At 45.5% G+C, this 19,863-nt stretch overlaps 1 protein-coding gene across 3 annotated transcripts in view; it reads right to left on the bottom strand.

The window, feature by feature from the left end:
- Nucleotides 1-16,464: 16,464 nt before the first annotated feature.
- RGN (regucalcin) overlaps nucleotides 16,465-19,863 on the bottom strand; it is a 33,076-nt gene continuing 29,677 nt past the window's right edge. For all 3 annotated transcript variants that reach the window (XM_040336290.1, XM_040336292.1, XM_040336291.1), the window contains exon 7: nucleotides 16,465-16,702. In XM_040336290.1, coding sequence (XP_040192224.1) covers nucleotides 16,652-16,702 — 51 coding nt within the window. In that variant the 3' untranslated portion in view covers nucleotides 16,465-16,651. The remainder of the gene's footprint in view (nucleotides 16,703-19,863) is intronic.

Genomic DNA, 19,863 nt, shown 5'->3' on the forward strand with positions numbered 1-19,863 from the left:
AGCGCAGTTATCCTTCTCCTCCTGTAGAAACTGCAACGTCTGTAAGTGGATAAAATTGTACATAGGACTGTCATAATTAGTTACAGTATATGAACATACTGCATTCCATAGAGCTGGATAGAAGAGAAGCAAAGCAAGCACTCCTTCAACACCACGCATTAGAAGGTGTTTTCACATATCTTGCTTACGCAATACATTTTTGAATACCAGCAGACATGTATGGGCTGATGTCTCAAATTGCAGTTACTGGGATATTATTACAGCTGGGAAGACCCCTGAAAATCTGGTTATGGCATAACTGGGAAATATCCTCTGTGTTTACAAAAAAGTTTGCATTGACAAAGTAGTGCCCAATTGAGAGAGGTTTTATTCAGCTGGCATTTTTAAGTCATTTTTTCCATTACCCTTTTATTTTCATAGAAAGAAGAACTGAAGGGTCCCATAAACATCTGTAAAGGTCTTGGTTAGAAATAAGTTCCCATAAAAAGTTAGACATAATTGAGGCTGTTGTGGCATGGGACTTGTAACCCGCTGGACTAGACAACTAATGCCCCGTACACAAGATCGGACCTTTGTCCGACCAAACTCACATCGGAGTAAAAGAGAACATGTTCTCTATGTAAACTCTGATGAAATTCCTTAGAAAAAAAGTCCGATGGAATTTGACTTTTTACATCGGAAATTCCGATCGCGTGTACGGGGCTTAACTGCGTAATTGTTCGGGCACACCACGTATATTAAAGCTGAACTCCTAAGTATTATAAAATACCATTCAATTGTTGGTCCCTGTAGCATGTCCTAAGGTGCTTCAAAAGTACAGTATTTATCGGCGTATACCGCGCACTTTTTTGCCCTTAAAATCAGGGCAAAATCGTGGGTGCGCGATATACGCCGATACTCGCATCCCGCGCTGTGTTTGAACGTCCCCGCCGACATATACCGAGCGCAGTACACTCGGGTACACTCAGCCAGGTTGAGCTCCCCTCGTGGTTATGCGAGAGGAGCCGAGAGGAGCCGAGTGTGGCCGAGCGTGCACGAGTGTACTGTGCTCGGTATATGTCGGCGGCGGCGTTCAAACACAGCGCGGGAAGCGGGGATCAGCTCAGAGACAGCGCGGGAGAAGCAGGGAGGACACCACGAAGGCCGCAGACGGACGCCGGACCGGACAAGGCCGCCGATGGACGCCAGGCAAGACACCAAAACTGTAAGTAATAAAACATTTTTTTCCAGGAATTTCACGTCTAGATTAGGGGTGCGCGCTATACGCCGGTGCGCGCTATAGGCAGATAAATACGGTAACATGCAGTTAGCAACTTTCTGATGGTTGCTTAAAGAGATCCCGTCAATCAAGTAAAGATAGCAAACCATAAGGCAGGTTTGCCTTTCTTTATCAATATTGCTTTTTCTTTGTAATGGAAATAGGCTGTATATTTTTAATAATCTCCAACACTTTGTGAAGTTTCGAAGGCTGTTGGGAGATTGGAGCAGCCAGAATCTGAATCAGCTGTACACGACAACCAGTTTCTATCTTCAGCTTGTCCAGTTAGGGCCCTTTCACACCAATGCTTGATTGATTGATTGATTTTTGAGCTTAATTAGGCGCCAAATGCCCACTGTGAAGTGAGCGTCTAAGCTCTAATGCTCTTTTGCCACGCTAGAAGGCACATTCACAAAGTGCATGAAAAATATTTCCCTTAAAATCATATGTAGCGCCTGGTTACTTTTCAGAACCGGTGCTAGTGTAAATTTAGAGGGGTCAGAGAGTTAAGTGACTCTGACCAGGTTAATCTGTTTAAATTTGGAGCTTTTGTCCCAGCTTTGGCTGTGCTGTGGGTTCATGCTGTCGTTTCTGGGGTGCTGGTCCCACCCCAGGCCGACAGATGGCAGCAGTGGAGTCAAGGGTTTGAATACTTTTTCCCGGCAGCCTATCAGGAGGAGTGTTCCTCGCTGTGCATGCTGGGGAGGGGTATTTATGGGGCAGATGCCATTTTGGTAGCCATACCACGGCCCCCCGGCAAATGGCCTTCTGGGCCGGGGTGTGCGTGCTACGCAGTGTTCCTGGTTCCGGCACCATGTTGGCCCGGAGCATTTAATCTGCGGCTGAGGCCCAGTGATCGACTGGGTCCCCAATCTAATGAGGTCCTGAGCTGTCTGTCCTGTTGGAGGAAGCTGTCTGGTGGAGAGTCTGCCTGAGGAGTGCCAAGAGAGGCTGGTGTTCCAAGAGGGGTCTGACCATCCATCGGGGACCAGGGAAATTGGGTACTGAGAGGCTGGATGTGGTCGCCTATCAGTTGGTAACCTAACCAAAACTACCTGAAGGAGATCCGGGTGCTGAATCTGTTAAGGAGGATTCCGGACCATTATTATCTCCATTATTTTCAACCATTGGGAGGGTCTGTGGCAGAGACTTAACCCCAAGTTCCGAGTGACATTCCGGTTGCCAGGCTGGTGAGAGAGGCCTGTCCAGATGCACTATACCCACTCCAGCTAGAGTGGTAAAACAGAAGTTGTCGTTGGAAGGAGGACTGTTTCCCATCTACATACACCTGAATCTTTTATTCTCCATTTCTGCTATCTCTTTATTCTTCACCAAGTTCTACAGTTTTACCCGGCTGGGTAATAAAAGCACAGAAAAGTCACCTGTTGTGTGGACATTCCATTTACTACAACTCTCATCTAGTACCCTGGACATGGGAGAAACAGAGTAACATGCCACCCAAAACAAACCAGCAGCTCCTTCGGGGGTAGTGCTACACATATGTACCGTTTCACACCTGTGCGCTGCCTTTTGAAAAGTCCTGCATGCATTTTTTTGTGCGCTGTAATAAAGACCACACACATTTTTTTACCTTCTATGAACATCAAGGAAATGCATTACAAAGCATCAAAAATGCACCACATTGTGTTTTTGATGTATTTTTTGCTCACATGTCTAGGAAGTGCTGTCATATAACGTATACACAGAAAATGCATCAAGTATGCATTAATAACGCTATATACACTGTGCTGAAATTCAGTGCAACGCATTAAAAACAAGCTATAAATGCGCTAAGACACGCTATGCGCCAAGACACGCTATGCGCCGTTATAAACCGCACATGACATTTTTTATAAGCTATAGTGTGAAAACACTCTATAGCTTTAAAAAAAAAAAAAGAGATGGAAGCTGATTGGTTGCCATCTACAGCTGCTACAAACTCTGGCTGCTACAAAATTAGCATTATGGCCGCATACTAGTGAGGTCACATCATCAACTTACTGACTGCAAAATAGAAAAAATATTTGAATGACATCATGACACTATGAAAACCAGAAGGACACCTTTCCATTTTCTAAAAAAAATAATAATTTGCCCAACACATTAAAATTTCAACTTTCTGCAATACTCGCGCTGCACCTGCAAAAACTCTATTCCTGCATATTGGTCCTCTTCAGTTGGGAGCTGTACAGTAAAAAAGACACTTCATACACGTACCTACACTACAGCAGCTTCATGTAAGTTTACATCAAAAGCTGCCACACTTTTATACATAAGGTGGAAGAGGAGAGCAATGACAAAGGGGATAGAGAGCAGGGGCCAGATTCACAAAGAGATACGACGGCGTATCTCCTGATACGCCGTCGTATCTCTGAGATCCGACGGTCGGATCTATGCGACTGATTCATAAGAATCAGTTACGCATAGATCTCCCTTAGATCCGACAGGTGTAAGTGACTTACACCGTCGGATCTTAGGTTGCAATCTTCCGCTTCCGCTTCCGCTGTCCGCTAGGTGGCGTTTCGTGTTTTACTCGCTTTTTTTTTACGTTGTTTGCCTTCGACATTTTCCGGCGGATAGTTACCCCTGCTATATGAGGGGTAGCTAATGTTAAGTATGGCCGTCGTTCCCGCGTCGAGTTTTGAATTTTTACGTCGTTTGCGTAAGTCGGTCGCGAATACGGATGGCCGTAATTTACGTTAACGCCGAAAACAATGACGTCCTAGCGACGTCATTTGGAGCATGCGCACTGGGAAATTTCGCCGGCGGCGCATGCGCAGTTAAATCGGCGCGGGGACGCGCCTGATTTAAACTGTACACTCCCCCTAGCCGCGGAATTTGAATTCCGCCGGGGGAGTTACGATCCGCCGGCGCAAGTTTGGAGGTAAGTGCTTTGTGAATACTGCACTAGCCTCGCAAAATTGCACCGGCGGATCGTAAATCACATAGATTACGCGGATCTAAAGATCCGCTAATCTATGTGAATCTAGCCCCAGGAGAGGTAAAGGGGTGTACCAGAGGTTCTAAGAACTTTGGGCAACTTGGGAACTAGGCCCAGATTCAGGTACATTTGCGCGATATTTGGGGTGGAGCAGGGCAACGATTTTGCCCTGCGCCCCCGCAAATATTTTGCGCTGCCCTCGATTCACGGAGCAGTAGCTCCGTAAATTGCGAGGGTGCGCCGGCAAAATTGCCCGGCGTAAGCGCGCGCAATGTAAATGATCCCGCCGGGGGCGGGAATCATTTAAATTAGGCGCGCTCCTGCGCCGAGCGCACAGCGCGCGCTCCGTCGGGAAACGTTTTCCAGACGTGCATTGCAGCAAATGACGTCGCAAGGACGTCATTTGCTTCAAAGTGAACGTGAATGGCGTCCAGCGCCATTCACAAATCACTTACGCAAACGACGTGAAATTCAAATTTCACGTCGTGGGAGTGGCGGCTATACTTTAGCATTGGCTGCCCCTACTATTAGAAGGGGCAGCCTTGCGCTAAAGTTGCCGTATGGAAACTCCGTACCTGGCTTGCGCAGGGCCCGCGCAAGTTTGTGAATCAGTGGTAGTATGCAATTTGCATACTACACGCTGATCATAATGGGAGCGCCCCCTAGCGGCCCACGCAAGAATGCAGCCTAAAATCTGTGTGGCACAAGAGCCTTATGCCGCGCAGATTTTAGGCTGCAGTCGGTGTAACGAGGTTCCTGAATCAGGAGCACTCGTTACACCGGAGCAAGTAAGCAATTGCGCCGTGTAACCTATGGTTACACGGGCGCAATTGCTTCTTAAATCTGGGCCTTTGAGTGTACATAACATGAACAACTGTCTAAACACTGAAGAGAAGCAGAAAAAAAGGGCACAGAAGAGAAGAGCAGTGACATTAAAATGAAGTGACAAGTGATGCAAATGGTGCGGTAATCCAATGTTATACCTTAAAGAAAATTTCAGCAATAGTATTAGTCATTTGAAGTGCCATTCATTTTTAACAGCACTCTAACACACTAGCATTGACGTACACACAAGCATGTATTGTGGTGAATTGCGTCACAAATATTCTGTATGACATTTTTTTTTATCCATTCTGGTGCATTAGCAGACTTCTTATTTTAATGGATTGCCCTGAGCCACATAATGTGCGACATATCACACATTACCACATATTACCAGGCAGTGTTGATCACCTATAGGAACAGCAATGCATGCTTTCCCCGTAGTGCACAGCCACACGAGCCAGACAAAAGAGACTAATGGCTTACCTGTCTCCCTATGCCAAGTGCCTGGGCGAGGACAATAAAAACAACTCTAAAGTATTTGTGTTAAATTATTTCTGCATGCTCTTTCATTTATTTGATGAGGAGGCAGTCTTAATATCTGTGTGTGGAACTCATGTTACCAAAGAAATAGTAATAATACATCTCATTGTGCACATTCTGTATTTACTACATTGAGCTCTGATTGGTTGCTGTGAGTAACTACATTTAGCATCTGCAGCCCTACTCCGCTTGAATTAATAAATTCTGTATATCTCTCAGCGATGTGTGCTGCAATCCAGGGCAGTCTTTAATATTGATTGAACCCTGGGTAAATATTTTCTTGGGCCCCCCGCATCCACTTATCAACTATTTGTGGGTAGTGCAGGCTCAAGGGGCAGCTACTTTGGGCTCCACAACAATGACTCGGCCCGGGGCAGAGGCCCCTTTTGCACTGTGCTAAAGATGGCCCTGCTGCAATCACCTCCTCCTCATTCTTGCGCTTTTCTCCTTCCAGGTACCAGGTTTTTGGTTTAATTGTGTTATTTCCTGCCCTGGAGATTTGCAAGTGTAGCACTATCCCTAAAGGAGCTGCTGGTTTGTTTTGGGTGGCATGTTACCTCATGGCTCCTCCGCCATCTAAGGGTGTATGGTGGATGTAGCATTAACGGAATGTCCACGACAGGTGTCTTTTTCTGTGTTCTTTATTACCCAGCCGGGTAAAAACAATAAAACTTTGTGGTGATAGAAGTGTTGAAGTAGAAGGAGAAATAGCAGATTCAGGTGTATCAAAAGGGAAACTGTCCTGCTTCCAACAACACTTGGAGTGGGTATAGCGTACCTGGACAGGCCTCTCTCACTGACCTGGCAGCCAGAGTATCACTTGGAACTTAGAGGAAAAGTCTCTGCCACAGACCCTGCTTAGGATTGAGGTAGCGGAGGTAATCCTTCTTAAAAGACTTTGGCCTGGATCTCCTTCAGGTAGTTTACAGGTGACCGACTGACAGGTGACCAATATCCATCATTTCAGTATTCGGTTCCCTTGATCCCCGGTGGATTATCGAGACCCTATTGGATTGCCAGCCTCTCTTGGTTCTCCTCAAATGGACTCCCCACCGAACAGCTATCTCGCATGGGATCTTCTTAGGATTGGGGACCCAGTCTATTACTGGGGCCCCGCCACAGCTTTAAATGTTCCAGGCCAACATGGTCCCGGAACCAGGAACACCGCGTGGCACATGCACCTCGGCCTGGTAGGCCATTTCGCCCGGGCGCCGTGATGCAGTCACCCTAAAGGTGGGTGTTGCCCTCGAAGAAGAACCTAGACCAATGGCGTCTGTCTCATAAATACCCCCCAGCATGCACAGCGAGGAGAAACCCTCCTAATAGGCTGCTGGGGAAAAGCACCCAAGCCTCGACTCCACTGCTGCCACCTATCGTCCTGGGGTGGAAACAGCACCCCAGAAACAACAGAGTAAGCCCACAGCACAGCCAAACTGAGACAGAGACCCAATTTGAATAGATTAACCACTTGACCACTGGGCACTTAAACCCCCTTAATAACCAGACCAATTTTCAGCTTTCGGTGCTCTCACATTTTGAATGACAATTACTCAGTCATACAACCTTTTTTTTCCCACAAATGGAGCTTTCTTTTGGTGGTCTTTAATCACCGTTGGGTTTTTTATTTTTTGCACTATAAGAGAAAAAATACTGAAAATTCTGTAAAAAAAATGAATTTTTCTTTGTTTCTGTTATAAAATTTATCAAATTTGTAATTTTTCTTCATAAATTTTGGTAAAAATTTATACTGCTACATATCTTTGGTAAAAATAAGTACAAATTGGTGAATATTATTTGGTATTTGTGAAAGTTATAGCGTCCACAAGCTATGGTGCCAATATCTGAAAATTGTTGGGGGGTATTGCAGAGTATTGTGCGGGGGTATTGCAGAGTATTGTGCGGGGGTATTGCAGAGTATTGCGCAGGGGGTATTGCAGAGTATTTTCAGGGGGTATTGCAGAGTACTGAGCAGGGGGTATTGCAGAGTATTGAGCAGGGGGTATTGCAGAGTATTGCGCAGGGGGTATTGCAGAGTACTGCGCAGGGGGTATTGCAGAGTATTGCGCAGGGGGTATGGCAGAGTATTGTGTGGGGTTATTGCAGAGTATTGTGTGAGAGTATTGCAGAGTATTGCGCAGGGGGTATTGCAGAGTATTGTGCAGGGGGTATTGCAGAGTATTGTGCGGGGGTATTGCAGAGTATTGTGCGGGGGTATTGCAGAGTACTGTGCAGGGGGTATTGCAGAGTATTGCGCAGGGGTATTGCAGAGTATTGCACAGGGGGTATTGCAGAGTATTGCTCAGGGGGTATTGCAGAGTATTGAGCAGGGGGTATTGCAGAGTATTGCGCAGGGGGTATTGCAGAGTATTGTGCGGGGGTATTGCAGAGTACTGCGCAGGGGGTATTTTGGAGTACTGTGCAGGGGGTATTGCAGAGTATTGCGCAGGGGGTATTGCAGAGTATTGTGCGGGGGTATTGCAGAGTACTGCGCAGGGGGTATTGCAGAGTACTGCGCAGGGGGTATTGCAGAGTATTGAGCAGGGGGTATTGCAGAGTATTGCGCAGGGGGTATTGCAGAGTATTGTGCGGGGGTATTGCAGAGTACTGCGCAGGGGGTATTTCGGAGTACTGCGCAGGGGGTATTGCAGAGTATTGCGCAGGGGGTATTACAGAGTATTGAGCAGGGGGTATTGCAGAGTATTGAGCAGGGGGTATTGCAGAGTATTGTGCGGGGGTATTGCAGAGTACTGCGCAGGGGGTATTTCGGAGTACTGCGCAGGGGGTATTGCAGAGTATTGTGCAGGGGGTATTGCAGAGTATTGTGCGGGGGTATTGCAGAGTACTGCGCAGGGGGTATTGCAGAGTATTGCGCAGGGGGTATTGCAGAGTACTGCGCAGGGGGTATTGCAGAGTATTGCGCAGGGGGTATTGCAGGGTATTGCAGAGTATTGCGCAGGGGTATTGGAGAGTATTGCGCAGGGGTATTGCAGGGATGGCTGAGCAGGGATGGCTGGATTTGTGACTGCAATAGTCACAGATCCAGCCCACAGCGCTGCTGACACCCACTCTCTCCTCTCACACTGTACCGATCGGTACAGAGAGAGGAGGGAGTAACCGGCGTCATCAAATGACGCCGGTTTGTTTACATGTGATCGCTCCGTCATTGGACGGAGCGATCACGTGGTAAACGGCCGCTATCAGCGCCAATGGAGCACTGGTGCAATTTTAATTGGGACATAACTTGTAAAGTTATCAAACAGATGGATCAAACAGATTCCCCCATCCACACAAGTGAGGTAGATGGAAGCATCCTCCCTGCTGTGCTACTGTATGTTGACACCTAGAACTCCTCCGCTGTCAGGACACACTGATCAGGGCTGCAGCCGCTGATTGAATAAAAAGTTTCCAACATCCCTGTTTGAGAGTAGTCAAATATTACATCAACTTCACTCAAGCCACAGATTGATCAAAATTCGACCTGTTCAGTAGGGAATTGTGATCCATCTATGGCCAGCCTAAACTGTCTGTAAGAGGTAAGATCGATCCTGCCACTGAGATTTACTAATTACTAGTTAATATACCAGCCCTTTTCAACCAGGAAGACTAGGCACCCTGGGTCACACCACTAGGGTTGGTGTGACCTGGTGCGGTAAAACATGGTGTCACCCCCCTATTTTTGGCCCGGCAAACCTGAAAAGAGCTGCTCTCTCTTATCCTGTGCTGCTGACAGGAGAAATGGGGGGGCCTCAACAGCATCCGCCACTACAACTGCTTCCTGGATGGTGTCACCAATCTTGCGGGTGTCACCCGGGTAACCCATGCATCCCCATAGTGACACCACTGGGTGTCTTCTGGATTCTTCAAGGGTGCCTTGGCAAAATGCCTAAAAATTGCCCCAAAATTGTGTACCAGCAAGTGGATCAGCCTGACTTTTTTGATACACAAAACCACAAGTTTTCATTGTGCAGCATTACAATCTTGGGCATTGCATTGACATCATTGGTTGAAAAGGAGTACATTGGGCACCAGAACACCATCATTGTTTGGCCCCCCAGGCCCCTCTATCTCTGCACTGGGTTCATGTTAGCTGTGTGGGGCAGAGAATATGACCACAAAGAAAAGCTGGAATACTAGTCAGTACCAGTGTGCAAAAGTGTATTTGCCTTCAAAGAATGTGTATGGATGCTGTTACAATGTGTAAAACTATTATTGTAGTCAGAGTCTTCAAGACTTCGAGTAAGGGATGCGGTAACCCTAATAACCAATGGCCTGGATTGTGCCCATTTGGCCCGCCGTAGGTACGCCTGAAAGAGGGCATACCCTGAATAAGAAAAAGTAGAATGAGAATATGAGAAAGCTGAGGGAATGGGTGGGTGGGACCCAGAAATCCACCGCGACCCAGCCCTGACCGGGAGGGAGTCTTAAATAGCCCCAGACTCCTCCCACAAATACAGGCTGGCCTGCGGCCAGCCTTCTTACTTGTAGTCAGAGTCTTCAAGACTTCGAGTAAGGGATGCGGTAACCCTAATAACCAATGGCCTGGATTGTGCCCATTTGGCCCGCCGTAGGTACGCCTGAAAGAGGGCAAAAGACCCATATTTAGGTGGAGAGGGGGTAGATGAGCGACCAAGAAGAAAAGCCGCACGCACCCGGATGGCAACCGTAAGCATACCTGATAAGAAGCCGTTGTGACCGGAGAAGCTACTGACTCATGACCTGTGAAAGAAGGAAGCCCCCGCCGAACGCGTCAAGCAGCCCCTGAACTCGACCAATGCCCTGAGAAAGATTGATTCGAGCCTGCTGCCTGCGACAAGCCAGCCGAAAGCCTGAAGCGTTAATGATACAAGGATACTTGGGGCAACTGAACCAGAACTGGCCCAAGACGCCCCTGCAACCATGCCTAACAATGAATACTACAACCGGCCGCCAGACTTAGCTCCGTGAGGAAACCCCCCCCAACCCCTGGCCTATCCATGCTAATATGGAAAGTGACCGGGAGAGTTGCAAAAATTGACAACTGGCAGGAGCCTGAAGTGCTGGATACCTAATGGATAACTTGACGGAGCAGAAGGACGAGGCCCATGCGCTACAGCAGCAACCTGACCTGGAACCATGACGACACACGAACCCGTTCCTACCTGCTAGCCTTGGCTGAAAGTACCCATAGAAGGGACGTCAGAGAATCAGGGATGGGAGATTCCACCACCACCTCCGACAAGGAACACCCATGACACAGACATAAACCAGAAGGTCTGCTAGACCGGACCCAAGGGGATGATGAAATGACCGGCAGAAATGGAAGAGCAGGAGCTGGGGGTGCGCAGACACAACCTAGACAATACAGAAAACAGACATGCAACAACAACACCCTATGAGCCTACCTACGTATGAGCAGAACATCAAGACCGCTGCGCATGAAAGACCCCGATGACACCCCCACCCAGTGTGACTGGCATGTGAGCCTGAGTAACCTGTCGCGCAGAGACAGGCAATTTAACTGAACACTCAAGGCTAGTGTACCCACGGACGGTGGTGGGTAATCGTATAGGTGTAAGAATGAACGTGTTAGAATAGGGTGCCTGGAGACTTTTAAAGGGTGCCTTGACTGGAAAAAGGTTGAGGAAACTCTGGTCTATAAACATGCAATGCAATATAGAGACACATTAAATAATACATGGGAACAGTAACTGAAAATCTCTGACTTGCCAGAAATAAATGTGGAAATTCCTACTCGTACACACGACCAGTTTTCCTGTCGGGAAAACTGCCATGACAGCTTTTGGCGGGAAAATCTGGCCGTGTGTATGCTCCATGGCAGAACACCCGACAGGAAAACCACCAGGAATCCCGGTGGGAAAAATTAGAACATGTTTTCTTTTTTCCTGCCGGGATTCCCGGCAGTCTTTTTCCCGGCAGTTTTCCTATGGGAAACACTGCAGTGGAGCATACACACGGCCGGGATTCACGGCCAAAGCTCTCATGGCAGTTTTCCTGTCAGGAAAACCGTCCGTGTGTAGGGGGGAAAAGCTGCCGAGCAGGTTCTCGGCTTTCCCCTCGGTTTTCCGGGCAGACTTTTTACTGCCGGGAAAACCGATGTGTACAAGGCATAAATGTAATAAAATGCAGTGCCAAATTATCATCTTCTTGGAATAAAATAAACACTTATTACAGGAACTAAAATAAACACTCATTACAGGAACTAAAAGAAACACTTATTACAGGAACTAAGAGAAAAGTACAAGAAAGCAAAACTACTTCCCTGCAGAGGAGGAAGTAACTGTTGTTGCCATGCATGAATGAATATCGAAAGTTTAAATAGAATTTAGCTAAACACTTTCAGGTTCAGAGTGCAAACATTGCAATCTTTGTATTGAGCTGCCAAATAATCTTCAGGCTTATTTACGCTCTCTTCATACTTATGCAGGTGGGACAGGTCTCCTGTGTTTTTGCTTGTTCAGGTGCATCATGTTGGGGGCAGCCAACTTATTTCAAACGGTTACCCTTTTCATGACAATAGCACAAAAGAAGTGCAGGCATTGTTTTTTGTTTATTACATTACACTACCACGCATGGCAATAAGTTAACATGCTTTGTGTTGCATTTGTAGCCCAGGGGTTACTACTGTAGTTATTATGTTAAATGGTTTAGTGTTTCTTAAATAAGGTTTTGGCTCCCTCTAGTGATCACTAAACTCTGTAATTTTTTCCTTCCTTTTTAAGAAGCAAATACAGCTATGCATTGTGGGATATTTAGTCTGGATGAGGAATGTTGTTTAATCAGTTTGGACTACAAGACACACAATGCCCTGTGCACAGAACAGCCTGCTGGAAGGAGAGATAAAAGGACAGGCGCGGCCTGCTTTCAGCCTCTCTGGACGCCATTCAACTGCCAACAGGAGGTCTGTGTGTGTGTGACCAGGAGTGAGAGACTGTGGCCTACAGCGGAGAGCCTGATCATCCACCTTTGGAGGACGGCCCTTCTAATCGAGCAGGTGGATCGGTCTGTGCTTCAGAGCATTCAAAGCCATCTGCCTTTCAGCCCACTGGGAGTTGCAGCGCGGCGTGACAACGCCATCTTCCTTAACGGAGGCACCAGGAGGAGATTCCGGACGGAGTCCAACATTCACTGGGATCCATTGTGGTGAGAGGGCACCTGCCCTTCCAAGTAGTGACTACAGTATAGCTGAGTGAGTTCTTCCTTACAGGCTGCTGGTGAGACGTGTAGTTCCACGGCTGTGGATCCTTTCTTTCCAGTCATCATACAGCTAGACTTTGGGGCCTTGTTATTTTCCCTGAGCTGTAAGGTCAGTACTGTATTACTCACATATACAAGAAGGAATCTATAAGTGGGAATAATTCTTCAGTTGTGCAGTCATTAGCATCTTGTTCTTCAGCCATTGTTTTTGTCCCTTTTGAATCACAAATAAATACAACATCATCACTGCAGTATAATATGAGGCTAGCTGAAGACAACCGGAAATTAAGGAACATTTACCACTTTTTTCTTCTACAAAGCTTACTGTACTACATTGGAGTTTTGCTCTGAACTACAACCTAGAGGGAGCCATTTAGTGAAAAATAGTAATGTGTTTACTGTATTCACTGTTTGTGCATTTTGGGACTGGTCTGTGTGCTGAGGGCTCAGTGGGAAGGTATTCAATACATGTGTTGAAAGTATTAAAGATCTATCTCCCTGTGCACCTGTTCACATATACCCCTTCAGGTTGTTATTCGGTTATATGTGTATGGTAATTGTGCACTGATTAATACCTCTGTCAATCCTCTCTTGTGTTCATTCATTTGTTACTCATAATCCATTTCCTTGTGTTGTTTTTATACCACAGTAAACATTCTGAGTGGTTCAGTAACATTGTGTGAGTTTCTCATTACTAACGTGACTTTTCAGGATGGAACCCAAGGTGTCAGAGGTAAGAGGGGATTTGCAGAGTCGGGGTAGCCAGTGGGGTATAGAGTCAATCAGCAGCCCTCACGGGGGTACCGATACGCCTTATAGCACACTTACATTGGCTGGTGCATTTGGAGTGTCATTAAGAATGAATGGCATCACAGTGCGCCAGCCAGAACATAGGGCATTTTTTTGCGCTGGGTGAACATGTGCAAAATCACACATGTTCCTATGTTGTATAAGTGCATGGAGCCTTAATAAGGCAATGCAGCTAGTTAGAAATAATTGTTCATGGTTTATGATTAGTTATTAATGGTACTTGTGTGTTTTTTTCACCGAAAAATCAAATAGAAAATACTAAGCTCCATACCTTTGCTTTAAACCCCAATTTGCCTAATATTATTGGATAAGTACAACAGATTATTCAGAGCTTTGGAATTGTTGAATACGGAAGACTGCTGCAGGCTGTACTACTAGAAGACAGTGGAGTTCAGCCTGCTGTAGAGATGCGTTTAGACCTCATTCACACCTGCATTTTCGGTCGATTACGATTTCCTACTGAAGACTCAACAGTGTTTTCTGTGAACAGTTGTATGCAGGAAGCCTCATACAAAGCAACAAGAGAATGACAGCACCCGCAGCCATTTGCATCTGCTCGCCTCGCATGTAATTGGACATGCAGCAATTATCTGTGTGTTGTGTTACACTACTGTATGTGATTTATTATTGCTCTGTGTCTTTAAAGCGGATGTGCGCTCAAAAAAAAGTATTAAAAGCCAGCAGCTACAAATACTGCAGAAGTTGACTTTTAATATCAGGACACTTACCTGTCCTGGAGTCCAGCGGTGTCCGCAGCAGAGGGCGAGCGATCGCTCGTCACCCTGCTGCTCCCCCCTCCATCCACGGTGAGGGAACCAGGAAGTGATGCGCTCCGGCTTCACTGCCCGGTTCCCTACGGCGCATGCGCGAGTCGCGCTGCGCCCGCCGATTGGCTCCCGCTGTGTGCTGGGAGCCGAGTGTTCCCAGCACACAGCGGGGGACGGACGGGATGTCAGGAAAAAACCCGTCTTTTGCCCGTGACGTGTGGCCGGAAGTGGGTGCAAATACCTGTCTTTAGACAGGTATCTGCACCCCCCTCCCCCCTGAAAGGTGTCAAATGTGACACCGGAGGGGGGGAGGGTGCCGATCAGCGCGACTTTACTTTAGGGTGGAGATCCGCTTTAAGTTCTGCCCTCTTCTGTCTAGCTGAACTCTCTCTCTCTCAGCGTAGTTCCATATATTCCCCTCCACTTCCCGTCTCTCTCTCTTTAGCTCAGTATACCTTCCATGCTAAACATCTTTCCATATGGCTTACAACTGCAACGTTTTCCTACCTATGAATATCTCTTATTAAACAGAGCATTTGAAAGGATTGATCATCTGTCTCTCTAACAGAAAGTTTATTCATTTAGTTAAGCTGTATGAATTGATGCAAAGGATAAATAGAACACCAGGTCATGTAAGCCCTATATGAAGCTGGAGATCAAGTTGATGGCCTTGTAGTTGAGTCAGAACACTGTGGATGATCGGCCCTGGATGCATACTATTTGTGCCCAGGCCTGATCACCCACAAGTAATCCCTGCATGTTTGATTACATGCAAACAGATGCCGGTGCTCATTGCCTTATATTAGGCTTTCTGCAGTTTTTCAATTTGGATGGAGTCAGGGGGTTATAAGCCCAGTCCATTTTTTTTTACTTTTTGTTTCCCATTGAGAAGATTTCCCTTGGTCCCAAAACCAAAACAGGACACCAGGTCACCAGAACTAGTACCCCTATTGAAAGATTTCCTCTCCATTCCTATTCTGGTGACAACCCAAAATTTGGCATCTTCTCTTACTTTCATTTTCAGAGGACATCAATAAAAGCCTGACTGGTGTTGTAATCCCTTTCCATACAAAAAAATACGAAAAAAAAAAAAACAGGATGGGCAGCTAAAAACTGATGACATTGAATAGGCACACCTGTTATGAAGTCACCGGAGGGTCCCCACCTACATGTGGTGACATGAACCCACACATCTACTGTCATGTTTTCCGAGTGCTAGTCAGTAAAGCATATATGACAGGTGTGCACATTTTACAGCAGATATCAGTGGGAATAATAAGTCAGTCAGTCTAATCATCCTACAAATTTTAAGCCTTTGCCTGAAGTCACAAGGATGCAGGTTAGGATGTTTCTGCCTCTGGTTTGCTGTGCTTGCAATGACTTATTGTAGAACTGCTGACTATGTATCACAAATATGTTTTGTCATCCTGGGCAGGAAAACTGACTCCACTTTTTTCTTACTGCATCAAAATGACTTCCCTAAGAGACTTATAAGAGATCGATACTCCCATAACTGCTCAATGCTGCTAGGAGGTTCATCTCAGTATATTGGAAACAGTCTCGGGCACCATCCATAGATACATGGGTGATCAAAGTCAATAGTATCAAACGCATGTAAAGCCTAATTGCTTTAGATCGGTGTACCCATTTTTTGGGGAAGCCTGGTTTTATTGGCAGGAATTCTCTGTCCCCGCTTCTTCAAGGGAACTGAGTTTTAGGAGGAACAGAGGTTTCTGAGAAAATGTGAGAACAGGAGAGAGGCTCCCCCTATATAATCTAACCTACACCACCTTTCTCTATCTCACTTTCTTCCCATTTTCTTTTTCTCATCTTTTCTCTACTTTCTTTATTCTATTACTCTGTCTTAAAAGTGTTGCACACAGTGACTCTATCCATTTTTGACATATGGTTTTACAGATATGTGTTTTCTAAAAGTAACTATCCACATTTGATCCAATGACGTGTCACATAATTCTTGATATGAGTGATTAAATTTTTTTTATAAAAGACAATTTACAGGGTTTTATGTCAACTTAACTCTACTGTAGCTAAAAATACACAATCGCTCTCTGAATTTTAGGAAAATATGTGTTATTTTATTTCCAATGATGCTTGGCTAGTGTAACATGTTTCCATTTTAGTAGACACATTTATTTAGTAACAAAATACTAAAGAAAGGGTTATTCCATTACATAAAGTATAACATGTTGGAAGTTTTAGCCATAGAGAGTGTGTAAATAGTATTCCTTTGTTCATGTTCAGTAGCTTTAATGTTGGTAGACACAGAAATAATGGCATTATGATGACATGTTTTGTTCAACCAGCAAATTCAGTCGGTGGAATTCCTTTCACTCCAAGTCCAGTAATCTGTTATAAGAAAATTATTTGAAAACATGTTTAATTTTAGTTGTATTGTTTTTTTTTATAAATGCTGCATTGCAATTAAAGTGTGCCCATGGATTTTTAAAAAGCATACTGTGAAGACCCAGTGGTCTTTCTGTAAGCAGAAAATATGAGCTTGCATACTTTTTTCCTAAAGCAACCAAAACACTACAGGTCCATATGTATGGATCACTATCTATTTTTGTCAAGGCTCAAGGACTGTGATCTGTTGAAATGTTGAACTTAATAAACTACTCTTGTTTGGTGCACCCAGGCTGATACACAGTATCTAACAAAAAGTGAAATAGAAATTTGGACGGAAAAAGCCCTTAAACTCAAAAAAAAAATTCAAAGGTCTTCCTTGCCTTATTGATAAAAATGTATTCGACCACTGGTCAGACATTAGCACAATATCACGTATTAAAGCGTATGAGAGGAAATAATGTATGCATAAGAAACCAAGGTATGAAACAGTGATTGTTAAGGTCTACTAAAAGCTTTTGGGACAACAAAGGGAGATGGTAATGTAATACATGTATGTTGTCCAAAACTTTCCTGGCACAAATATCTGATGTATGTCTGTTAACTTTTTCAATAAAGAACTTCTTTGATTTAAAAAAAAAAAAAAGTGCATGAGAGAGACCTCCCAAGAAAATATTTAAAAAAGATAACCCTTAGAAACCCTTAGAATTGACTGGTTTTCTGCAGTAATTTCCCATAAAATGTGATCTGATCCTCATCTTAAGCCAGCCATAGATAGTTCAAAACTCGCCCGATTCAGCAGGGGCCAGCAGAGCTTTAACTTTTTGTTTCATCAGTCAACAAAACATTTTCCCAGTAGCGTTGCCATTTGCCAAGGTGCTCTTTGGCAAACTTCAGGCATGCAGCAATGTTTTTCAAAGACTTTCTTTTTTTTTTTTGAAAAGCCTATGGCGTGCAAAACACACCCAAAAAACTCCACCCGGTGCAGAAAAAATGTGCACACACATAAAGAGTGAAACACAAAAACGTGCAGATGGGTGCTACGTCAAATAGTCCTCCTGTGAGGAAGGACCTGACCCTGATCCCCGGGGCGTTAGGCTCCAGACGGGGACTGAGGTACTCAAGTGGTCTGTGCAATCGAAGCCGACACAGACCCCATTCCTTGGAGGGTCTCCTGAAACAGAACCCTCCCAGTACTAGGTGGGGCTCCCCCAAAGGGAGACCCCATGAGAGCAGCCGAACTAAGCCAGAAGGCCATGTCCACCTACTCCCAAGACGTTCAGGGCTGGCCCGAGGACCTGCACCCTACTAATCACACAGTGAAAATAAAGTGCACAATAAAAAAAAAGACATAAAGTGACGCACACAGGGATAAATAAAAAGAAAGTGGGGGAGAAGAAAGATGAGGGAGAATGAAAGTGAGCCATCGTGCAGTACGATGGCTGGCCCTCAGGCAGGAATCACAAATTCCTCTGGTCCTGACCAAAAGGCCTGGCCCTAGAGGCAGGTGTAAAAAAGGTGGTATGGTGATGTGACCAAGGTGCCAAAAAGCAAAAGTGCCGTTAAAAACACTAGTGCAATTACGGCACCCCTGGACTGCCACTCCAGGGGCACATCACCATAGGCTTTTCAACGAGCCCTGACCAACAGCCAACGGACAGTGACAGCCCCCTCCCCTACCAGGCAGGAACGAGAGCTCCGGAAGCTCAGGGAGAAAGCCTGAGCATACAAGCCTCCCCCGTCGCCTCTTTCGCTCCCTACCTAATTATATAGGAGAGGTACTTTTTTTTGTTTTTCAAAGACTTGTTATGGTAGACCTATGAACAGGGATGTTTGCCAGTTCCAGCAATGTCTAATGTCAAACCTTTAGCTGTTACTCATGGGTTCTTCTTTACCTCACTGAGAATTCTGGGTTGTGCCTTGGGAGTCATCTTAGCTGGGCACCCACTTCTAGGAAGGGTAGCCACAGTAGTAAACGGTCTTCATTTATAGCCAATTTGTCTGACTGTCGACTGATGAAAAATCTAAACACTTTAAGAATGCTTTGTATCACTTTCAAGCCTTATGCAGATCAACTGCTCTTGAAAGTATGCCCTTGGGGAGCCCCTTTTTGCTAGGCATGGTTCACATCAGCTCATGCTTCTTGTGAACAGCAACCTAAAATGTTTGAGTGCTTTTTTATCAAAAATGCTCCAAACCACACCTTGAAAGTCATTTAATTTATTGGACTCCAGGTGTGCAAGCTACTGACTCCAAGTAGCCTTTGTTAAAGTAATCTATGGGTTCACTCACTTTTTTCTCCAGCACTGTAAATGTTAAATGGTGCACTCAGTAAAGACACAAGAAATTAGAATTGTTTGTGTGCTTAAAGTAGAACATTAGGCAAAAATATTGTTTTAATTTTAAATACAATAAGGGAAGGTTATTTCCCTTGCACTTTTTCTTCCCCAGGTGTGTCCCATTGAGGAAATTTACCTTCACTTCTTGTTCCATAGCCAAAACAGAAAGTGAATTTTGCAGGAAATCCCTGCAAATTAAGAAAATCCCTTGGGCCCCCCAGCTCATTGGAACTAGTGTCCCCATTGGAAGATTTCCCCTCTATTACTTTTCTGTGGACAACCCAAAATTTGGGATTTTCTTTAACTTTTTATGCTAATGATAAACAGCAAAAATAGAGAGGGAAAATTTGAATAACCGGGCACAGACAGAAACAAAAACCTAATAGAAGTTGTAATCCAAAAATCCAGCCTGGGTGAAAAAATAAATAAAAGTCAGCAGCTAGATATACTGTAGCTGCTGACTTTTAATATTAGGGTACTTACCTGTCATGGGAGCCTGCGATGTCGACACCCCAGCCGATCTTCGGACCTACTCCCGGGTGCTGCCGCTGCCATTCCTGGTAAGGGAACCAGGCAGTGAAGACTTTGAGCTTCACTCCTGGTTCCCTACTGCGCATTCGTGAAGCGCGCTGCGCTTTCTAATTGTCCCGGCGGCGGGGGAAGGAGGAGGGGGCTGAACTTTCAGGAGATCGGGCCACGGCCTGTCTCCGGAAGTAGAGAAGGGGACCTGTCTAAACAGGTCCCCCGTTCCCCCTCAAAGGTGCCAAATGTGACACCGGAGGGGTGAGGAAGCATATAAGCGAGAGTTCCACTTTTGGTGGAACT

This window comes from Rana temporaria, chromosome 2 (genome assembly GCF_905171775.1).
Source record: "Rana temporaria chromosome 2, aRanTem1.1, whole genome shotgun sequence".
NCBI classification, from domain to species: domain Eukaryota; kingdom Metazoa; phylum Chordata; class Amphibia; order Anura; family Ranidae; genus Rana; species Rana temporaria.